This window comes from Macaca mulatta, chromosome 13 (genome assembly GCF_049350105.2).
Source record: "Macaca mulatta isolate MMU2019108-1 chromosome 13, T2T-MMU8v2.0, whole genome shotgun sequence".
Lineage (NCBI taxonomy): Eukaryota > Metazoa > Chordata > Mammalia > Primates > Cercopithecidae > Macaca > Macaca mulatta.
In genome coordinates, this window is record NC_133418.1 from 5,159,255 (window position 1) to 5,176,513 (window position 17,259).

The 17,259-nt window shown below is 49.4% G+C and overlaps 1 protein-coding gene across 1 annotated transcript; it reads right to left on the reverse strand.

Moving 5' to 3' along the window:
- Positions 1 to 9,115: 9,115 nt before the first annotated feature.
- NEURL3 (neuralized E3 ubiquitin protein ligase 3) lies at positions 9,116 to 16,562 on the reverse strand. The gene is made up of 4 exons (XM_015112878.3): positions 16,407 to 16,562; positions 11,918 to 12,403; positions 10,860 to 10,931; positions 9,116 to 9,908 (listed from the first exon to the last, which is right to left on the reverse strand). Exons 1-4 carry the CDS (start codon positions 16,432 to 16,434, stop codon positions 9,706 to 9,708), a joined length of 789 nt encoding a protein of 262 aa, XP_014968364.2. The 5' UTR covers positions 16,435 to 16,562; the 3' UTR covers positions 9,116 to 9,705.
- Between the last annotated feature and the right edge of the window lie 697 nt (positions 16,563 to 17,259).

The window sequence follows — 17,259 nt, forward strand, 5'->3', positions numbered from 1 at the left end:
ACCCCCATCTCCTCTTAACCACCTTTCTACTCTGTTTCTATGAGTTCAGCTTTTTCTGTGTCTGGCTTATTTCACTTAGCATAATGTCCTCCGGGTTCAACCATGTTGTTGTAAATGATGGGATTTTCTTTTTTTAAGGCTGAAAAAGAAATACATACATATGACATTTTCTTTTTTTTTTTTTTTTTTTTTTGAGACGGAGTCTAGCTCTGTTGCCCAGGCTGGAGTGCAGTGGCCGGATCTCAGCTCACTGCAAGCCCCGCCTCCCGGGTTCACGCCATTCTCCTGCCTCAGCCTCCCGAGTAGCTGGGAGTACAGGCGCCCGCCACCTCGCCCGGCTAATTTTTTTTGTATTTTAGTAGAGACGGGGTTTCACCGTGTTAGCCAGGATGGTCTCGATCTCCTGAACTCGTGATCCGCCCGTCTCGGCCTCCCAAAGTGCTGGGATTACAGGCTTGAGCCACCACGCCCGGCCACATATGACATTTTCTTTATCCATTCATCTATCAGTGGACACTTATGTTGTTTCCATATCTCGACTATTGTGAATAATGCTGGAGTGAACATAGCAGGGCAGCCATCTCTTCAAGATCCTGCTTCTATTTCCTTTAGATACATACTCAGAAGTGAGACTGTTAGATCATATGATAGTTCTATTCTTAATTTTTTGAGGAACCTGCATATTGTTTTCCTATTTTTTTAAGCCCTGCAATTGGAAACGCACTGTTTTTCATAATGACTGTACCAGTCTGTATGCCCACCAGCAGTATATAAGGGTTCCTGTTTCTTCATATCCTCACAACCACTTGTTACCTTTTGACTTTCTGACATTAGACATTCTAACAGGTGTGAGGTGATATCTCGTTGTGGTTTTTATTTGCAGTTTTCCTGATGATTAGTGATATTGAGCACCTTTTAATATATGCATTGGCCATTGTTATGTCTTCTTTGGAGAAATGTCTATTCAGGTCTTTTGCCCAGTTTTAAATCAGGTTATTTGTTTTTCTAATATTGAGTTGTATGAGTCCTTTATATATTTTGGATATTAACTTACCCTTATTGAATATATGGTTTGCAAATATTTTCTACTGTTGCTTTTTCATTTTGTTGATTATTTCCTTTGCTATGCAGAAGCTTTTTAGTTTGATGCAGTCCCACTTGTTTTTGCTTTTGTTACCCATGCTTTGGATGTTATATCCAAAAAATCATTCTTCTAGGAGTTTTACAGTTTCAGGTCTTACATTTAAGTCTAATCCATTTTCAGTTGACTTTTGTGCATAGTGTAAGATAGGGTCCAATTTTTTTCTTTTTCATGTGGATATCCAGTTTTCTCCATACCATTGATTGAAGAGACTGCCATTTCCCTATTGTGTATTCTTGGTGCTGTGTTGAAGATAAGTTGATCATATATGCATGGGTTTATTTCTGGGATCCTAATTCTGTTTTATGGATCTATTTTTCTGTTTTTATGCCAGTACCATACTGTATTGATTACTATAGCTTTGTAGTATAATTCAAAATCAGAAAGTGTGTTCCCTCAGCAGGTGCAGTGGCTTACACCTGTAATCCCAGCTATTTGGGAGGCTGAAGTCAGAGAATCACTTGAGGTTAAGAGTTTGAGACCAGCCTAGGCAACATACTGAGACTCAGTCTCTACAAATAAAAAAATAAAATAAAATAAAATAAAAAGCCAAGCATGGGCCGGGCACGGTGGCTCAAGCCTGTAATCCCAGCACTTTGGGAGGCCGAGACGGGCGGATCACGAGGTCAGGAGATCGAGACCATCCTGGCTAACACGGTGAAACCCCGTCTCTACTTAAAAAATACAAAAAACTAGCCGGGCGAGGTGACGGGCGCCTGTAGTCCCAGCTACTTGGGAGGCTGAGGCAGGAGAATGGCATCAACCCGGGAGGCGGAGCTTGCAGTGAGCTGAGATCCGGCCACTGTACTCCAGCCCCGGCGACAGAGCAAGACTCCGTCTCAAAAAAAAAAAAAAAAAAAAAAAAAAAAAAGCCAAGCATGGTAGCACATGCCTGGAGTACCAGCTACTTGGGAGACTGAAGCAAGAGGATAGCTCAAGCCCAGGAATTTGAGGTTGCAATGAGCTATGATTGTGCCAGCCTGGAGGACAGGGCTAGACTATATACATTTTTAAAAATCCTTTTACCCTCTTTCCTGACTTTTGTTGGGCTGCAGGAGTTGAAGTTCTATTATTTTTCGCATGATTTGGAATTTATATATTTTGTTTGTAGCTCTATATTTTGTTTGTATGTTCTTTACCATACAAATTAAACTTTTTTTTTTTTTTCATTTCTATTGTTAAAAATAACTTCTTCCTGGCTGGGCATGGTAGCTCACACCTGTAATCCTAGTACTTTGGGAGGCCGAGGTGGGCAAATCATCTGAGGTCAGGAGTTCAAGACAGCCTGGCCAACATGGTGAAACCTTGTCTACTAAAAATACAAAAATTAGCCAGGCATGGTAGCAGGCACCTGTAATCCTACTACTCGGGAGGCTGAGGCAGGAGAATCGCTTGAACCCGGGAGGCAGAGGTTGCAGTGAGCCAAGATCGTAACATTACACTCCAGCCTTGGCAGCAAGAGCAAGACTCTGTCTCAAAAAAATTTCAAAAATTTTAAAAACACTCTCCCTGATGAGAAAAGAACCTTAGCATGCTTTTTATTTTTTGCCACTCCACCCATGTTGATACCATCTGTGGTTTTCATTTCAAATTATTATTAATTTTTTACAATTAACGTTTACTTAGATTCAACTTTTTTTGCTTTTAATGGTTACAATCATACTAATTTTTCTTGTTTTTCTCTTTTTTCTGAAGTGATTCTTCTAATCATTTGTTTATAAAGTATCTGCTAAATGATAAACTTTGAGTCTTTTTATATCTGAACATTTCTTCATTTTACTCTCAGATTTGAATGAGGGAGTCGCTGCCTGTAGAATTTTAGATTTCAAAATTATTTCCTTATCAAAATGGAGACTTAAAACCTGTGCATAGGCCAGGCACAGTGGCTCATGCCTATAATCTCAGTACTTTAGGAAGCCAACACAAGTGGATCACTTGGACCCAGGAGTTCAAGACCAGCCTGGGCAAGATTGCAAGATCTCATCTGTACTAAATATTGAAAAATTAGTCAGGTGTGACAGCATGTGCCTGTAGTCCCAGCTTACTCTGAAGGCTGAGGTGGGAGGATCACCTGAGGCCAGGAAGGCGGAGGCTGCAGTGAGCCATGATCGTGCCACTGAACTCCAGCCTGGATGACAGAGTGAGACCCTGTCTCAAAAAGAAAAAAACAAACAAAAAAAGATATGTGCGTATTATTGTAGTAAATATGCTTCAATTAAAGAAAATCCCCCTGAACTTTGAAGGTATTGTTCTAATGTCATTCTGTACCAAGTATTGCTGAGAAACAGCCTACCGATAACATGATTCTAATTCTTTTGTGTGTGATCTGTTTTGGGGTGTTTTTTTTTCTTTTTGGGTTTTCTGTTTATCCCTGGTACTCTGAAATGTCAAAAGTATGTGTCAAAATGAAAGTCTTCTTTTTCACTTACTCTGTTTGGCAACTGGTGGGCTTTTTCAACCTGAAAACCTGTGTCTTTCTTCAATTCTGAGAAATTGTTCTCTTATTTTTATTTTTGGTAGAGATGGGAGTCTTCTATCTTGGCCAGGCTGGTCTTGAACTCCTGGCCACAAGCAATCCTCCCACCTTGGCCTCCCAAAGTGCTGGGATTATAGGCATGAGCCACCATGCCCAGCTCTAATCTTTCCTTGAGTATTCTCTTTTGTCCATTTTCTCTGTTTTCTTCTTCTGGAATTCGTATCGAATGGTTATTTGAACTTCATCTATTCTGTTTATTCTCGTTTTATATATTTCATCTCTTGTTAATTTTGGAATGCATTCCGGTTGATTCCAGGTCATTAATACATTTTTCAGCTACATACTTTCTGCTACTCACTCTATCTAATATTTTTTTAAAATTTTAATAGTCAAGCTTCTAATTCCAAAGGTATCTAGATTTTTCAATGCAATATCCTTTCACATCTGATTATAGTTATCCTAAAGCCCCGTTTGCGTGCTTTATTAACTCTGTTTTTTCAGGTATGAAGTCCTTTTTTTCTCAGTCATTTCCCTCATGATACTCACTGTTTTCAAATATTTGGCTTTTCTTGGCTGTGAGTTCACCTTGGGCTCTGAAATTCCTTGTTAGCCTAAGTGGCCTGCTTGCAGAAAGGGGTGGGACGCGCAGCCATGTCTTGGTGCACCTGTGTAAAGTGGAATGAAGGGACGGGATGTGCTGCTGGGCAGGATGAGCCAATGGTGAACCTTCTGATGTGGAAGCTTCCTGTCATCCATGGGAGTTGTTAATCTCTGGGGCTTTGTCTTGCCTCACACCCAGGTGTTCACCTCTCACTGCTCCCGCCCACGGGAAGACACTTCTGTGACTCACCGTGTGGCCTCCGGTGAACATTCCTGGCTGTCCACTCTGTGAGCCTCTACGGGTCATGGTCAGCAATCATGGACCGCCTCCTGTTCCCAGCTCACAAGTTCTGAGTTTGAAGCATTCCTAGAGCTGCTCTCACCTTTGGCGGCCGTCCTCTCTTCTGGCTCGGTTTCCATATTTATTCTGATCCCACCTGTTTTCCACCTTTTTTTTTTTTTTTTTTTTTTTTTTTTGAGACGGAGTCTCACGCTGTTGCCCAGGCTGGAGTGCAGTGGCGCGATCTCGGCTCACTGCAAGCTCCGCCTCCCGGGTTCCCGCCATTCTCCTGCCTCAGCCTCCTGAGTAGCTGGGACTACAGGCGCCGCCACCACGCCCGGCTAATTTTTTGTATTTTTAGTAGAGACGGGGTTTCACTGTGGTCTCGATCTCCTGACCTTGTGATCCGCCCGCCTCGGCCTCCCAAAGTGCTGGGATTACAGGCTTGAGCCACCGCGCCCGGCCTGTTTTCCACCTTTTATTGTGGTTTTGATTCACCAGGTTTTCCCTATGTTGTTTTATAGGGAAGAAATATATTTGTTTAAATGATTCTGAGCAATTTATAGAGACTTGGAATAAAAGGAGACAACTACATGTGCTCAGTCTATCATCTTGAAATGGAAGTTGAAAAGCTCTTAGTACAGGCTATTCTTTTTTTTTTTTTTTTTTGACAGAGTCTCGCTCTGTCGCCCAGGCTGGAGTGCAGTGACATGATCTCGGTTCACTGCAACCTCTGCCTCCCAGGTTCAAACGAGTCGTCTGCCTCAGCTTCCTGAGTAGCTGGGACTACAGGCGCATGCCACCACGCCTGGCTAATTTTTGTATTTTTAGTAGAGATGGCGTTTCACCGTATTGGCCAGGCTGGTTTCACACTCCTGACCTTGTGATCTGCCCACCTCAGCTTCCCAAACTGCTGGGATTATATAGGCTATTTTAACACTTACCACATTGAATATAATTATTTATTCCCCAATGTTGCTCCCAAGGACATAGGCAAGTCTGTGCTCATGCTAAGATGCCTTCTAGAGTCAGACGTTTCATTGTTCTTGGAATTAATTTGATGAATGAAGGAATGATTGCATCAGTGTGGTTATAACGAGGATCTAATTCTTATCCCATCATTTATAAGATAATTCCTTCTACCTGCCCGTCAGTCTTCCTATCTATAAAATTAAAGAAATGTTAGAGATCATTGCTTTCATTTCAGTCTTAAGGAATCCCATATTTCTTGTAGAGCACATGTGCTGGTAATGAACTCTATGTTTTTGTTTATCTGGGAATATCTTAATTTCTTCTTCACTTTTGAAGACAGTTTTGCTGGATACAGAATTTTTGATTCACAGTCCTTTTCCTCCAGTACTTATATCATTCCACTATCTTCTGGTCCCCATGATTTCTGATGAGAAGTTAGTTATTATTGAGGATAAGTTGTATGCACTTAAGTGGTTTTGTTTGTTTGTTTGTTTTTGTTTTTGTTTGCTACTTTAAAGATCCCATTGTCTTTGGTTTTTGACAATTTGACTACGATATACCTCGGTGTGGATCTCTTTCAGTTTATCCTTCTGAGGGTGGAGGTAGAAGAGCACATAGAGTGAGGACCAGCCTTTAAGTAATCCAACTTGCAATTCATTGAGCTTCTTGGATACATAGATTAATATTTTCAGAAAATTGGCCAGGAGCAGTGGCTCACGCCTGCAATTCCAACACTTTGGGAGGCTGAGGTTGGTGAATTACCTAAGGTCAGGAGTTCAAGACCAGCTGGGCCAACATGGTGAAATGCCGTCTCTACTAAAAATACAAAAATTAGCTGAGCCTTGTGGTGCACACTATAATCCCAGCTACTTAGGAGGCTGAGGCAGGAGAATTGCTTGAACCCAGGAGGCAGAGGATGCAATAAGCTGAGCTCTTACCACTGCACTCCCACTTGGGTGACAGAGTGAGATTCTGTCTCAAATATATATATATATTTTTTTCTTTTTTTTCTAGAAAATTTGAAAACTCTTTGGACTTTACTTCTATAATTTCTTTCTTCCCCCTTATCTTCCTGTTCTCCTTCTGGTACTCCCTTTACATGTATGTTGGTGCATGTATTTGACAGTGTCTCATAGGTCTCTGGGGCTTTGTTCATTCTTCTTTCTTCCTTCTATACCTCAGACTAAATCATAATCATCTCTGTTAACCTATCTTCAAGTTCATTGATCCTTTCTCCTGCCAGCCTAAATATGCTATTGGACCCCACTAGTATTAGTGAATTTTTCTTCAAGTATTGTACTTTCCAACTCCAGAATTTCTATTTGGTTGTTTTTTTAAATAATTTTTATCTTTCTGATAGATTGATATTATGTATTTGGTGATACATCATTGACACACTTTAAAAAAATTTTTTAGACATGGCTTTCTGTAGTTCACAGAACATATTCATAATAGCTGATTTAAAGGTTTTGTCTAGTAAATCTAACATCGAGACTCTCTCAGGGGCAGTTTTTAGTGACTGATTTTTTCCTGTGCATAGGCCATACTTTCATACTTTCATATTTCTTTGCAGATCTCATAATTTTTCTTAAAAAACTAGAGCTTTTTAGGTAATATAATTTGGAAGTCCTGAAAATCAGACACTCACCCTTCCAGGGTTTGTTGTCGTAGCCAGTCTGTTGCTGTTTCTGTGGGGCTTTTGTTGTTGTTGTTTTTCTGTTGTTTTTTGTTCACTTTCCTGGACTAATTCTGTAAAGTCTACATTCCTTGTAATGTGTAGCCAACTGAAGTCTCTGCTCAGTTAGATTAGTGGTCAGCTAATGATCAGACAGAGATTTCCTTAAATGCCTTGAGCTAGTATATCTTCCACCTTTTGACAAGGAGCTCCGTGTGTGGGTTGGGGCATACCTTCAATGCTCAGGTAGTTTCTAACTCTGTCTTACCCTTCGCTTCCTACTTTCACAAGGCCTCAAGGTCAGCCAAAGTGAGAGACTGGGGCCCTCTAAGTCTTTCCTGAGTGTGTATACAGCCTTGTAGATCCCCAGGCATTTATCGTAATTTTTCAAAGTTCTCTACGGACATCTCATTTCACAGATCTTCCTTTTAAATCTCTGGCCAGGCTCTTGTTTGCCTCAGCTAGTATCACAGACTTAGGCAGCTGTAATGTTAAACAATTGAAGCTGATTATGTTTGGCAAATATCCCAGGGATAGGGGTTTCCCATGGAGAGGGCCCCAAGTAGGGTTAAAGAATGACAACGCCCTGTGAATGAAGCTTTTCCAGAGAATGAAGATGTAGGTCAGATAGTGACAATAGTCTAGGGATGGAGTTTCCCGAGGAGCTCCCAGCTGAGTCTGTCCCTCCACCCTGAGTGGCTTCAAGGCTGCTGGTTTTCAAGACTACTGTGGAGCTAGAGGCAGAGGGGTGGGAGGAGTTAACACCACACCCCCCCACTGCTCTTAGCAAAGTATAGCAGTTTATCTCATTCTTCAGATTGTTAGCCTCTGGTTAATTTCTAGAGTTCTGAAAAGGTTGATTTTGGTAATTTTGCCAGTATTTTTACTGTTTTTCTGGAAGAATGGGTTTACAGAGGTCCTCACTCCACCATTCCAGAAGGGTCACCTCTGGTTAGAGATCTTTTCTAAAATCAGGCTTTCTAGATGTTACCTAATAAGGTAGTGTTCACTGGAATTAGAATTAAAGTACTGCCTTCACCCTGAAGCTCTCTGGGCAGAGAAGGGGAAAATAAGACACTTAAAAGCATGAAAATACTTGCTTTAGGATCCATAGAAATCATTCCAAAGTATTGGGGTGACTGGAGGCCCTTGGTGAAAGTCCGTGGGCTACTGGGACTCACACAGGGCCCCTGATAACCATTCCAGTGCACTCTTGGGACCTTCCCCTGGGAGATGCCTTTTCCAGGGAAAGGGAGCTGCCATTTTTGAGTCCTTCTTCTCAGTTAGAAGTTGCATATTCACGCTCCTCACAACTTACTAACGAGAAAATTATCCTATTTCCATTTTACAGATGATGAAACTGAGGCTCATGGAGGTCAACTCACATGCCCCAGGTCAGAGCACTCGTGGGTGGCAGTGAGGGGATCCCACTCCAGAGTGAAAGGTACTCAGGTGTCATCAAACCCAGCGTCCTGACCCTCTGTTTGGCTATGCGGTGGGCAGAAAGGCAGTGTGTGGAGGCGCCTCTACTTTCCATTTTGGGCACAACAGGTTCAGATTCCCTTCATGTAGCCCTCTCCCCCTGGAGTGGCCTCCCCAGCAGCCACAGAGCAGGGAACAACAGTAAAGCCACAGGCACAGCTGGCCCCTGCCAGATACCTGCTGAGGTGGGCTCCCAGGCCAACTCCTGCCTGCAGTCAGGGGCCAGAGCCTCAAGGCAGTGCCCCAAAATCAAGGGTGGCAAGGGCAAAAAGTCTGGTTGGGACTTGAGGACTGGAATTACAAGATTACCCCCTTCATGTGCTCAGTCCATGGGCCCGAGTGCCCAGAGGCCCACCCAGGCCACCCACAAGCCCAGATTGTGGGGAAGACAGAATGGCATGTCCCCAAATGCCGCATCATCCTGAACAGCCCTCAGCTCCCACCCCACTCCCAGACTGCAAGCAAGAGGACACAGGCACTACAAAATCATTCAGGAAACACAAACTTTATTTTGCTATCTCAGAAACTGGCAAGGAAATTACCACAGTGACAACAATACACGTTCACGTTATAAATCATCTTCAGATGCCTGGTCTCGCTGGGACCTCGCGCCCACCCTCAAAGGGAGGCAGGGCAGGTAACTACAGATCCACTCTACCGGGGACTTGTGGGAGGCAACCCAGCTTCCACGTGGAACTTGACGCATTCCATGTAGATACCTCCTGCTTCAAGTCCAGGTTCTTCAGTACCCAGGAGGTACAGGGCTTCACCAGACACGACAGATACCTGAACTCCCTCAGCTATAAAACACGGGATTGGGCCACCCTGTCTCTAAACAAAGCAACCCATCAGAAGGATAGCTCTGGCATGGACAGAAAGGGGTTTTTCCTTGCTCCCCTGTTGTGAAACAGGTGGAGGGAGCAGACAGCACCTCCCTGACTTCCTCTCTCTGCCACACCTCTTGCTAATCAGCCCTTCTGACTCTTCCCTAGAAAGAAGGTAGGGCTGCGCCTCCTTCCTCTGCAGGAACCGGACTCAGATCTAGGCCTGGGCTGCCACTCATACTGGGAAGCCTCCTCTCATGAGCCTTCCTCAGTCCTCAGAGCAGGAGGGCCCTGCGCGGGGGCTACCGCCTCGATCTGCCAGCGGCACACAGGGCACTTGGCCGTATCCCTGAAGACCCGCCAGGCACAGCATCTGCAGAAGTATGTGTGGCCGCAGGGCACAAGGCAGGTGTTGGCAGCGTGATAGAAGCAGATGGCACACTCTTCTCCTGGTGTGGCTGGAAGAGGGAACAACACAGGTCAGGGCACATGGGGGAAGGGGCGGGCAACCCACTCACAATGTGACCACAGAGAATGACAGAGAAACATGTAGCTGTATTTTGAAGAATGTTACCTCGTGAGGAAATGCGTACAGTGTGATGAAGTGAAAAAAAGGGGGAAGAAAAAAAACATATATATATATACACACACACACACACACACACACACATACATAATCAAATTCCAATTTAGAGAAGGAAAACAAAGCACAGACAAGTCCCTGTATATACACATGTCTATATCAATGACCGAAAATACTGGAAGAAAATCCACCCAAGAGGTAATGGGTGATTTTTTTTTTAACTTTCCTCTTTATCCTTTAATCTTTTTTACTTTTTAGAGACAGGAGACTGTCACCCAGGCTGGAGTGCAGTGGTGTGATCACAGCTCGCTGCAGCCTCAGTCAGCTGGGCTCAAGCGATCCTTCCACCTCAGCCTCCCGAGTAGCTGGGACCACAGGCATGCCCCACCACATTCGGCTAATTTTTGTACCTTTTGTAGAGACAGGGTTTCGCCATGTTGCCCAGGCTGGTCTCAAACTCCTGGGCTCAAGCGATCCTCCTGCCTCGGCCTCCCAAAGTATAGGGATTACAGGTGTGAGCCACTGCACCCCACCTATCCTTTCATCTTTATTTCCATCGGCAAAGCATTTACAATGAATGTGGATGACTTTTTAAAGCAAGAATAACGCTGACTGTTCATAAAAGTGCTCTTCTAGCTCACAGAGTAGGCCAACGCTCTCAAAGGCAGAGATGCCAGGTTGCTTTTAGGTTTCCAGTAGGCAGAGCCAAATCTTTTGGCCCAAAGCCTGAGAGAGACTTGAATGAACAACCAGGACATGGGCCTTCTCCCTCCTCTCCCAGGTGCTGGATTCCTGGGGAGTCCCTGCTGCTTGGGAAGGCACTCACCTTTGGGCTCAGCCACAGCCTTGTTGCTGAGGTCCCACGGCATGGCTGTTGGGAGCCGGCTGGCTGTGGGATCTGAGGGAGAGAGAGAAACTCAGGCCCAGGACGGCAAGCCCAGGTGCCCCCATCCCTGCTCCTGGCCCTGCAGCAAAGTGTCCAGTCTCCTTTCTTCCCTGGGTTACAATGCTGAGCCCCCATCCCCAAAGTTTAAGACCCTGTCCTGGCCATCCCTTCCCCAGCTTAACCCAGCTGAGAATCCGAGAATCCTTGGGGCTGGAGATTCTTCCTCCTGAGCCACCTTCCTTCAGGCCCCTCTTCTTTGCCCTCCAGCCACTACCTGAGTGGAGACCCTTGGCCTAGCCACATTCCCAACCCAGATGGGCGTCAACATCTCCCAAGAGCCTGGACAAACACAGGTTCAGGGCTCCACCCCAGACCCAGCAAATCACGCGCTTCAGGTGTGAGGCGCTGGCAGCTGTGACAAATGGTTTTAACAAATTTGCTGGTGCGAAGTGGGGATTGGACCACCGCCCAGCCCAGGAATGCCAACGTTTCTTGTTATGGGTATTACTGCCTCTCTGTGCTCCCCTGAAATCCACTTTCTTCTTGGGTGGCTAGAGGGATGGCTCTCCTTTCCCCACTGACTGAGAGACTCAGCTTTCTCCCTGCGGGCACTCTCCATGCACACCTCTAGCCTCACCTGTGTGTTCCCTTTGCTTGCCACCTTTGTCTCTAGTGAACTCCTATTTAGGCTGAGAAGCCCAGCCCAAATGTTTCCTCCTTTGCGAAAGGAGGTGGGCACTCTAACAGGTGTTTTGGTTAACGGATGGCGGGAATGCTGGGCCTATCTGCTTGTCATTCTTTAGGGACAACACTGCCCTCCCTACCACTGGGCCTTGTCTATCTGGTGTCTCCAGTGCCCATCTTCACAGCTAACACTGGGCAGGGCCTGACGGAATAACTGAATGTGAACGTTCTTCCTGTGGCTCTGGATCGGTGTGGGGTGCCCCTGGAGCCCCCATCGCCCCACCTCCCCTGCGGGGTCCCCACGGTCGCCTCACCCAGCAGCTCGATGGCCTTGGTGGTCCCGTACACGTCCATCACGGCCCAGAGCGGGGCGCCCACGGGCACACCCTCGCGCAGCAGGAACCTGCAGCCGGCGTTGACCTTGGCGAAGAGGCGGCCGCGGCGGTCCACCCAGAAGCGGACCACGTCCCCCACGAGCGCGCAGCCCTCAGGCAGTACGGCCGCCCACGTCGGGCTCTGCTCCTCCAGGTCGGGGCACACGAAGGGCGGCAGGCTGGGCACGGACACGCACGCGGGGTCCAGGCGCGTGAAGCCCACGCGGAGGCCGCCGCACCAGCCGCTCTCCTCCCGCAGAAGGCGCAGCACCACGGGCTCGCCCAGGCGCACGGGCCGCTGGCTGAACACGATGCCGTCGTGGAACGTGGCGCGCCTGTGCGCGGTGCAGCCACGCGTGTCCAGACGCACCTGCGCGCCCTTGGTCTCGGCATGGAAGCGAAGTGCCTCCCGGGGCGCCTTGGCGTCTGTGGGTTGAGGACGGGGAGTGTCAGTGCTGGCCGGGTCTAGACCCACCAGCTCCCCAGAGAGCCCCCCAGTATCCCAGAGTCCCTCACACCTGAGAGCCACCTCGACCTTTCCCTAGGGACAATTTCCACCTCTCTGTTCCTGCAGAGATGTTGTGAAAACTGTAGGAACTGATGTCTATTTGTGCTCTGCCTGCGACCAATCTAGTAATGGTTATTATTGTTCAAGAGAAAGAGTAGGGTTAGTCAGGCATAAATATCTATACGTTTGTTACAGATGGTTTTTTTGTTTTGTTTTGTTTTGTTTTGTTCTGTTTTGTTTTGTTTTCAGAGATGAGGTCTTGCTGTGTTGCCCAGGCTGGTCTTGAACTCCTGGCCTCAAGTGATCCTCCCGCCTCTGCCTCCCAAAGCGCTAGGATTACAGGCATGAGCCACTGCACCCAGCCCATACATTTATTTATTCTATATGCACCTAAAAATGACGGAAGAGGAGACAGACAGATCTGCTGACTGTGGTCTGCTCCAGGAGGCCATCTGCTATTCCCTCTGCTTGTCTCTCCCGTTTTCCCACGGGGAACTGCATCACTTGTGAAAACCACGGCCCCCAGCAATGGTGATGTCCTTGTCCTGGGAGAGAAAGGGGCCTGGCTGCTCCTCACATGGTATGGGTGCAGGCTGGAGAGGGAGTCCCAGGTTAGTCCCTCAGAATCCTGGGTGAGGTCAAGCCTGGCTCTGAAACCAGGGGACTTCCCGCAGGACTCTGCCTGGTGGTCAGGAGTGGAAAGCACCTCACTGGGCAGCCCTTCCTCTCCACTCAGCCTGCAGGAAGCTCGTGGGGATTCCTACCGCAGAACTGCCTTAGCCAGCCTTGCCCCTCCCTTCCTGGCCCTGCGCTTTCTGGGCTGGGGGAGGGAGGCTGGCCGGCTGTTTGCTGTTGAAAATAAAAGGTGAATTCAATCAGAACTTAAGCCAGACCCCAGCCTAAGGAGCAAGGCCACTCCCCTCCCAGATCAGGTCGCACTCCCCCGGCAAGGCAGGCACTCTGACCACACACAGGTTTCCACCCTCTAGCGGAGCCCAGGGCCAGGAGGTTCCATCTGGTCAGGCACCAGGACACCTTTGCAGTGACAGGGACTTTGTCCCTGACTTCCACAGGCCAAAGGTAAGCCTACCTGCAGTGACCTTTCCCTGGCATTAGGGACCAGTGCTCACCATGGCCTTGGGACTCTCACAGAGACCTGTGTATCTGCATTCACCCCTCACCCGTGCTCCACCCGTGCCTTCCCTCGATGCACTCATCCCTCCCCGTGAATCCCAGCAGGCCTGCCCAGCTCCCCGTGCCTCAAGGCTGCACCTAGGCAAGGAGAAGTCCCAGAGCCAGCACGCATGGAGAGCTGGAGCCAAGCTGGGGACCCTGACATCAGTGAACCTGGCCTTGTGCCCATGGTTGAGGCTGCTCCATGGAGGGCAGTGGGACCCCGGCTGTGCCATGGTTAACACCCCCATTCCAGACCTGCCCTGCTGCTGGCCAAGGCAGGTCACTGTCCTCCAGGGCCCGGCCTCCTCACCCACAGACAGCAGTGAGGTGCATGTCCAGCAAGGCCAGGGGTCTCGGGACACCTGTCTGGAGTCCTGTTCACTGCCTACCTGGCCAGGCACGGGGCTGGGGGTGCCAGGGCAAGCAGAGGCTCTTGGCACAACCAGCCACAGTCTAGGAGGGCAGAGGCCAGCCCTTTGGCTGGGTCACTGCCCATCCCTGAGGTGGGAACTAGAGAGAAGCTCTGGAGTGGGCCTGGCAAGAGCCTGGAGCAATGGCCCTCGATGAGGGGCAGTGCCAGAGATGGTGGCCGGCATCCGAGCCCTCTCTACAAACTGCCACACCCAATCCTGCTGCCATCCTAAGAGGCACACGGTGGGCAAGTGGCTGGCCCCGGCCCACAGCAATCAGGGGCAGAACTAGCGTCAATGAGGAGTTCTCCCAGCCTCACCCAGTGCAGCCCCTACAGGGAAAGAGGAAACTCTGGGGTCAGGGGAGCTGGAGCTCTGTCACGTTCAGCGCCATGGGCTTAGAGGGGAACCAGCAGAGATGAGCCCGTCCTGGTTGGGGATGGAGTTTCCACCCCACCCTCTAGGCAGGTGCCAGGGACAGAGGCTGGCTCCACGCAGGACTGGCTCTGGGGGCGGGGAGGGGTAGAGGACGGGAGGTGACCTCACTGCTCCATTCACTTCCTGGATGAAGTGGGGAACTGGCTGGCTGGAGGCAGTCCAGGGAGGAGGGGAACTCCCCCGGAATGGCCTTAGGGTTGCACGAGGCCCTGGGAGCCCTTGAGAAGCAGGCCTTGCCCTGGAGAATAATTTGACAGTTTGCAAAGCTCCCCAATCCCTGCCTCAGGAGCCTTTTCAGCAGCCCTGTGTGGAGCTAAGTCCTCATGTCACCAGGGCTGGTGGGTGCCAAGGGTATGCGGTGGCTGCACAGGTCACTCCGCAGCCAGGGCACCTAAGCGGCCTCCTCTGTGCTGCTCACTCAGGCTCTGCCCCCTACCTCGGGCAGCTCCCTGGGACCTGGCAGGGCAGCAAAAGGTCCCTTAGGGCACAGCCTCTCATCTATGAAGACTCGGTCTGTCTGCATGGTCATGTCAGCTATTCACTGTGCACCACCAAGGCCGAGTGGGGCTGAAACCCACCCTCGCCCCGCCAGCCCGGCAAGGGCCCGCAGGACCATGTCCACCTACCTCACACAGGGCTCTGTGCCTGGGCCTGGAGCGGGGTCGGGGCGGCCTGACGGGTGTGATCGCCACCTCCACTCCACCTGCCTCCTCCCACGAGGCCTGCAGGGATCCTCCCACACTTTGACCTGGGCAGCCCGGGACACCTCACTCCCAGGGTGGAGAGTGGCAGAGGTGGGCAGAGGCGGCTCTCCAAGCAGACCTGTCCCCAGTGGCTGGGCTGGCACAGGGTTCAGATCACCCTGGTGCCCAAGCACCCTCACACCTAGAGGCGGCCGCTCTTTCTATGGGTTCTATTTTCAGGCAGGATCCTGAGCTCAGAGAAGCTGAGTGCCCTGCCCATGGGGGATCTCTCCAATTACTCCACCCGCCCCGGGGTCCACACTGCTGAGGGGATGGACTGCCTGCCGCAAAGCAGGGCCTCTGGGGTATCTCTACTCCGGGACAGGTAGACTCAGAGTCTAGATTCTCCAGGGTCTTGGAATCTGAGTGGGGCAGGGGCGGCCCCTTGCTCAGCGAGAGCCTCCAGGGATCTCCATCCTCACCACTCCTCCAGGCGTCAAGCCTTTCAGGGTGTCAGGCACCCACAGTCACTTTGCAGCCTCTTTTTCTCCTCACCCCGCCTCGGGGGAAGCCCTCAGAGCTCGAGAAGGCTGTGCTAGTCATCTGTGTTTTTGCAGCCAGAAAGTGGGGGATCCCAGCCCCGCTCCTGGCCGCTGCACTCCCACGCCACCTCCTTTCAGGCCTGTCATTTCCCTGCCAAGCAACATTACTGTGACAGCAGCAGTAGCTCTTGGCACAGCCAACTACCAGTCTGTGAACCCATGGTGCCCACCAGGGAACCAAAGGCCCTGAGCCCAGGCTCCCAGCTCTTTACCTGGGAGGGCAGGTCCAGAGATGCCCAACTCCAATCACTGGTGCTAAAAGACCAGGTCCTCTATCTCCCCTGCACATGGCCCTTCCACTCCTGGACACCTGTGGCCTCAGGTGAGGCTCGCAGAGAAGCTTTGTGCCTATCACCCTTTTGATTTGTGTGTTTGATTTTACAAAGATCCCCGTAAGCCAGCAGGCATTGTCTCCAGCCTGGAGATGTAGAAACTGAGGCTCAGGGACAAAGTGACTTGCCCACAGCTCAACTCGGCAGAACAGGGACCCCACCAGCCCCCTAAACTTTACAATGGCCACATCTCTACTCCAGCAATAACACAGAGCACCCCTCCACTACCTGTACCCCCAGTCCAGAGACCAAGCTCAGGGCTCGCAGGAGGTCTACTCACTGGCCTCGAAGCAGAGCTGAGCACCCATCAGTCTAAGGTCCTCGGGCGTAGGTCCCCAGGTCTAGAAGGAACTGCCTGGAGAAGTCTAGTGGACAGTTTACCAAAGATTCAGCAGGTCTGGTTTTTATGGCCCAGAGATCACGTTACAAGGTTGATGATTAATTCGATGGTGCTGTCATGTGTTACTATATCCAGGGGATTTCCCAGTGATTTCTCCTGACTTGCAGCCCGACCTGCTGGAGCTGGCCGGCCTAAGAGAAGGAAGCAGGAATGGGGGACAGGCCTGGGTAGGTCTTACAGTAGCCTTGTTTCTCACTTCTGACCAATCTCAAGCTGGCTGTGCATTGTAATGGTCCAAGCATGTTAATAAATACCTATGCCCAGCCTCGCCCCCAAAGACTCCAGTTCCACTGGCCTGGGGTGGAACCCAGGCATCGGGAGTTTACAGAGCAACCCAGATGATTCTAATATACAGCCAGGGTGGAGATCCACTGCTGCAGACCCTGGTACACAGAAGGAACTCAATCTATGTTGTTGAAGCAGATTGAATTACATGTGCTGTATCCCAGGACCTGCGAAATTGTGCACCTCCAACAGAGAGGAGGGGTAAAGCAGACAGAAGAGGAGAGGAACTGATAGCCCTACAGATGGTCACACCAAAGGTCTAGCTCCCAATGTGTTAGCACTGGAAAAGAAGCCAAAGGTATTCTAGCCCCTCGATTTTTATTTCGGTTAGGAAAACTGACGCGAAGGAGGCTCACTCTAACCTAGAGTGAGGGAGGGAAGGTGGCTTACTCTAACCTAGTGCTTCTCACTCTCATTGCAACATACTCTCAAATCTCCTGGGGATCTT